At 42.3% G+C, this 6000-nt stretch overlaps 1 protein-coding gene across 1 annotated transcript in view; it reads left to right on the plus strand.

Annotated features, from left to right (window-relative positions):
• PCSK2 (proprotein convertase subtilisin/kexin type 2) overlaps positions 1–4338 on the plus strand; it is a 109179-nt gene extending 104841 nt beyond the window's left edge. Inside the window, exon 12 of the mRNA XM_055816508.1 lies at positions 921–4338. Within this exon, the coding sequence (XP_055672483.1) occupies positions 921–1407 (487 nt within the window). The 3' untranslated portion in view covers positions 1408–4338. The remainder of the gene's footprint in view (positions 1–920) is intronic.
• Positions 4339–6000: the final 1662 nt, after the last annotated feature.

A 6000-nucleotide genomic window follows, 5' to 3' on the forward strand; every position in this document is an offset into this window, starting at 1 on the left:
TTAGCAGCTGAGTGCCCGCACAGCCCAGGCGCGAAGTGGTTTTCTCCTGGCGTGCTGACCTCCGGCGTTGCATCCTCGGGTGTCTGACTCTCTCTAGTAAAGGAGCCCCGTGCGCTGATAACGGGGATCTGGTTTCCATTCGATGACATGGTTCTTGCAAGATAAGTGCAGCAGGACTGAGCCTGTGTTCCAGCTGCGTGTCTGTCTGGTAATGCTTGAGGCAGGTGTCCTTGCAGTGAGTGGTTCATTTGCCTTCATGAGGACTGAATTATAACACCCAAGAAACTTGTGACTTCAAGGTGCAGCAACACTGGCAACAAGTGTGATGTCTTTGCTCAGTGTGTGTGCTGCCATAGAGGAGCCATTCAAGGATAGCAATTTTTATGGAAAAATATTTTTCAAATGAGCTGACACTGGGATCCCATGTTTGTGCTGGTTTCCAGATCAGAACAAAGATGCAGATTTTAATGTGACTGCACTGAAATTCCGTGCAACTGGCTCCTCTGGCTCCAGACAGCCATTTGCTCCTAAATTTAAAGTGACTGTTCAGACATGACTGACCGCTCTTGATTCTTTTACTGAATACACACATTATTATTTTTTTATTACACAATATACTAGCGATAAGTAAAAGCCACTACTAAATATACGTTAATATTTCTTAAAGAGCAGTATGTACTTCCTAACTGTATTGCTTCTCTCTGTAGGTGTGCATTTCATAACGTATTTTCAAATATTTTCTAAAAAGCGAATGTTCTCTTTCTGGCTGAGTTTGCAACTGTTATTTCCTTACTTTTCCATATATTAGTAAGGAAAATAGCATGGGGTTTTCTGACGCACCAAAACCTGGTAGCTTTAGCATGAGCCATGTTGCGCTGTGTATATCCTTTTAATTTGCTTATCTGTCTTTGGACCTGCAGAAAGATACCACCAAGTGGCAAGCTGGTCCTCACGCTTACGACTGATGCTTGTGAGGGGAAGGAAAACTTTGTCCGATACCTTGAACACGTCCAAGCAGTTATAACTGTGAATTCCACCAGGCGAGGAGACCTCAACATCAACATGACCTCGCCGATGGGAACAAAGTCCATTTTACTGAGCCGGCGCCCCAGGGATGACGACTCCAAGGTGGGTTTTGACAAATGGCCTTTCATGACCACACACACTTGGGGAGAAGACCCCCGAGGCACCTGGGCTCTAGAGATTGGGTTTGTCGGCAGCCTGCCACAGCGGGGCGTGCTGAAGGAGTGGACACTGATGCTGCATGGGACCCAGAGCGCACCATATATAGACCAGATAGTAAAAGATTATCAGTCCAAACTGGCCATGTCCAAGAAGGAAGAGCTGGAAGAAGAATTAGACGAAGCAGTGGAGAGAAGCCTGAAGAGTATACTGAGCAAGAACTAGTGCTGTTCTGCATGACGGTGTCTTTCCTTCCCCAGATCCCTCTACTCACCTTTCTACTATCCAAACCTCCGTGTTAGACATACTACAATGATCGTCTCTGTAGCCAAATTATCACACTTTCTTCATTTTAAAGTCTTATGTCTCGCCAATAATTATTTTAATTACCACTGAAGCAATCCTTTTTTTACTCTAAACCATAAATATACTGTCCCCCACCAAATGCTATGTACAGTTTGTGACTGTAAATGATTTTTCTTTTGTGTCATACAGATAGGTAATAACCTGCAAAGAAGTTGATGGCTTTTCCCTTCATATTTTTTGTGGTAAATGTTGTTTGTATTAAAAAAAAAAGATAAGTGAATATTAACATCAGCAGTTGGTGATAATGGGCACATTTTTAAAAAACTCTTGTGAGAGAGGGAATCACAGAGAGGTTGGCTGGAGAGGTCTGTGAACGTCTAACAGCTCCTTCTGCATCACTGACTTCAGTGGGACTTTCCCCATTGGGTTCAACCAAAGTAGCACTAGACCCTACAAAAAATAATAACCCAGAGATGAAGAAAATCTAGCAATCCAATTCTCATGAGAGTTTTCTTTACTACGTACACTTACACAACATACACGCTAACGCTTCAGCCACAGAATGGGTCAACAGGCTTGCAATAAGGAAGGCAAAGCGATGCCAAAGCCGGGTGACAGGGGGAAGTGCTTTGCAAACAGGGTCAGGGCATTCTAGAAGCACAAGTTTCAGTTTTGTTTTGTTTTTTGAATTTTGGCAATTTAAATCAATTTTCCATCTTACAGCAGAACGAGCACATAGGGAATGAGCTGTAGGATTTCTGGTGTGCAAAAGTGCGTTTGCTTGTCTCTATACTGAGATGTACTACAGCAGCGCAAGATGAGGCTGTGTCAGCATTTCCAACCGCAGACCCCTGTTTTCTGGGGTTTACAACCTGGCAGTACATTGCTGTGGGAGAAATTTGAAGTGTGCAGTTTCCGTCCCAAAGCAATATTTTATTCAAACTTTCATTTTTAAAAATAGAGATTTGTTATTTTTATGTTAAACATATATATTTAAGGAGAAAAATATGCCTAAGTTATTAATGTGTGATGCAAAATTGGCATTCTTGAGAAATAAAATGTAGTGTGTTCAGGAAGATTTGTTGGTAATCATTGATCTTTGCTGTTTATAGAGTCAAGTCCCACCTTCGCTTTTTGTACATGAGTAAAATCAGTCTCTCAGAATCTGCTCTGGCTATTGCTGCAAGACATAACATCCTCCTTGGTGGGCATTACTCATGGTAGCAGCCACTACATGTTCTCAGGTTTGAGATCCAAAATTTAACGTTTGAACAATAAAGGGTCTTGATTCTGCAAATATTTAGGTACTCGCTTTACAGTAGAGGCTACCAGTGAACCTACTCAAGTACTACTTTTAAGCAGGTGCTTCAGATCTTTGCAGGATCCAAGATCTAATTTTTAGCAGCAACTAGTTTCAGAATTTTATTATGTATTTTTAATATGCAGAGTATTAATCTAAAACATTTTAATAAGTTGTCCTGGTTGATCAGGTGCATAGTAGTAGAAACACGTTCAGTAAGTAAATATTTATCTAATAAATTAAAAACATAACCCAAAGGTTGTATGGTGGACACGTTTCACTTAAGAATGTATTATCTATGCTGTTACTTCTTGTGAATATCCATCTTTTATCTTTCCATAAGAGGCCTGTTCTTTCCTTTACAAATCCAAACGCAAAATAAACAGCTCAGCCTGCTCAAAGTCTATGTGAATTACACTCTAAAGGCAAGACAAGCAGCCTCACGCTACTCACAGGTTCCTCATTGCGTGCAGCAGTCCCTTCAGACAATCAGGTCACACTGGAGTAAAACAGGCATCGGCAGGAGAAGAATCAGGCCCTGTGTGATTTTTATTTTTGAAGTGCTCTTGGTTATTTGTTCAAATACATTATAGTGCCAACTGTGTTTAATTTAGTGATTTAAAACTTAACCCAAGGACAAGATGGGTCCATTTCAAAGCATGAACTGGAGTTCAGGAGGCGTGAGCTCCCTGAAGTCAAACAGGTTGGGGATGGGTTTGCTGCTGTCTTTGGAAGTGAACGGATCACACTGAGGGCAGTAGGTTTCCGTGAAAAGCACCCAGTTTCAGAAAGAGCAACATATGCATATCAGAGGGAAGAATTTACCATATATATCTCTCTATTTTTATGCATACACCTGTATGTCTAAATGCATACAACACATCTGTATCTCTATTACATACAATATGTCTATTCAGAGTCTGTTACATATATTTGCTTATAAATATATGTAGAATTACATATGGTATGTAATGTACAATACACGTACACACATCGTAACTTTTGGTGTGTATGTGTTCAAAGAAAGAGGTAACTGGAAGCTTTTGAAGGACTTGTAAAAGGTGGGAGAAGTTTTGGAATAAGCAAAGTCCATGTGGAAATCTTAGATGAACATGTACATGACTTTCCATTGCATTCATGTAATTTTACAGTTCTTTGTTCAATCATTAAATATCTTATTAAGCAGCAAAATAACTAGATGGTTGTTCATATTTTCATAATGCTGACATAATTTATTAAGTGAAGGATCATGATAATGAGTGATATACAGAAACGGTGAGTTTTGATATAAGTATATATAAAACTAAGTGTATATACAATATAGAGATCTTCAAATTCATCAGGATTTTTGCATCAGGGGATCGCTGAAAAATATGTCCAGTTAGACTAAGTTTTTATGGTATTGCTGATGGAAAATAAAGTTAATTTGTTAGTATTTCTAATAAAGGGGAAAATGAAGCTCATGATTTGAAATAGGTGAGCACTGTTTAACTAAAGCCCTGTGATGATGTTTTATAATATGAGTAAAATAAAGAGCTGTTGTAAACTGGCAGGTCCTATCATCATTGCCTATCCGAAGGTACACGGAGGTAATATGCTGTCTAAGTGGGATGACTTCCTACTCCTCTGCTCTTTGCACTGATAAAGAAATTTGTATCCTTTGTGTGTGGGATATTGAGAAAATAAGCACAGTCCTCCAAAAGAGTTGACAGCAACAGATGGAGAGTAACAGGCTTTGTGTTAACTCCGATACAGTGGGACACCGAAGGTGAAGGCCGCAGGCTAGGAAGAGCCGTGGGCATTACTTACATGGTTCAAACCTGCTGGCTCCAAGGGCAGAGGCATGCAGCGATGCGGGTGCCGAACTGCTGCCCTCAGTGGGAAAGGGGATGCTCAGGCGGACAGACAGTGACATTTTTGCACTCCACTTCGTAAGCAGTTCTGGCCCCAAGGAAAGGCTGCGGCAGATTTTATTTCTCTGCTGTTTGGAGCACTTCACAAAAAACAAACAAGCAAGCAAGCAAGCAAACAAAACAGAACAAAAGCAAAACCACTGCCCTCTTCCTCCCTGCTTCCCACCCACACCTCTGAGTACTTTTTAGCTGACATTCCCCTAGCACGGGGCACATTTCTTACCATGTCTGCAGCGGTAAAAGCTGGCAGGGAACCTCCCGGCACAGTTCTGACTGGCTCTGCTGAATAGCTGCTCGCAAGTATTTCACCATTACACTGCAGCGTTAGCATTTGAACACTTGGTTGAGAATCTGCATTTCAAGCAGCAGATACCCCATAAATCATGAGATTTACTGTACCTTTCAGCGGTCAGGTTTTACTGTACCTTTCAACACAGAATACTAGTGTTTTTTCTCTATAATTTTCATACAAATTCACAGAAGGATGCCTGTCGTCTGCAGCTTTACTGGGCAACTGCCCCATGGCAAGCAGGTCAGAGATCATAGCAGAGTTTAGGCCTTAGTTCTTCATGGCCCTTGACTTCTGCCACTGTCCGTGGTGCAACTCACCACCAGCTCGGTTCAAGTCTTGAACCTCGAGTTGCTGCCTGTGCAATGCAGTACATGACTTCTTCAGTAACACGTGCCACCAAATCCACTTTAGGAGTGATATTTATACTGCACAGCTGCTGAACAAGGTTGACGAGCACCAGAAAAAAATTTCAGTGTCAGCAGCAAAGAGTGGTGGAACCCAACCCAAATGAAAAAAACCCAACACGATACAGAGGAAAGTCTTAGGTGATGTGAGAAGGCAGTCCTGAAGCGCGAGTGGTGCCCAGCCCCCTCCTGCACAGCTGATGAGAGCAATCACCCAGAAGGAAAAGGCACAACAATGCCAGCAGCTGAAACAAAACCTGAGAACTGGGATGGGATGGGAGAAGGAACATGTAGAGCCCAAACCAGTGATGCACTCCAGTATGTGCCTCGCTTTAACGGGATTATCTGTATGCCTGAAGTCAAGCCGAGGGCTAAATGATGCAGCAGCAGTGTTTGCACATACACAGGTAGCAGTTTGTTGTTTGGTTTTTTTATTCCTCCCCCCCCCCCCCCCCCCCCCAGAGGCAAAAGGTTCTGGAAACTGCATGAGACTGTTGAAGAAGTGTTGCTTTTTGCGTCCCCAGGGTGCTTGTTCCAGCAACCCCATGGAGCTCTGTGGCACTGCCGGTGACGGGCCTGTGACAGGGCCCCTTGGCAGTATTA

This window comes from Falco peregrinus, chromosome 11 (assembly GCF_023634155.1).
Source record: "Falco peregrinus isolate bFalPer1 chromosome 11, bFalPer1.pri, whole genome shotgun sequence".
Taxonomy (NCBI): Eukaryota; Metazoa; Chordata; class Aves; order Falconiformes; family Falconidae; genus Falco; species Falco peregrinus.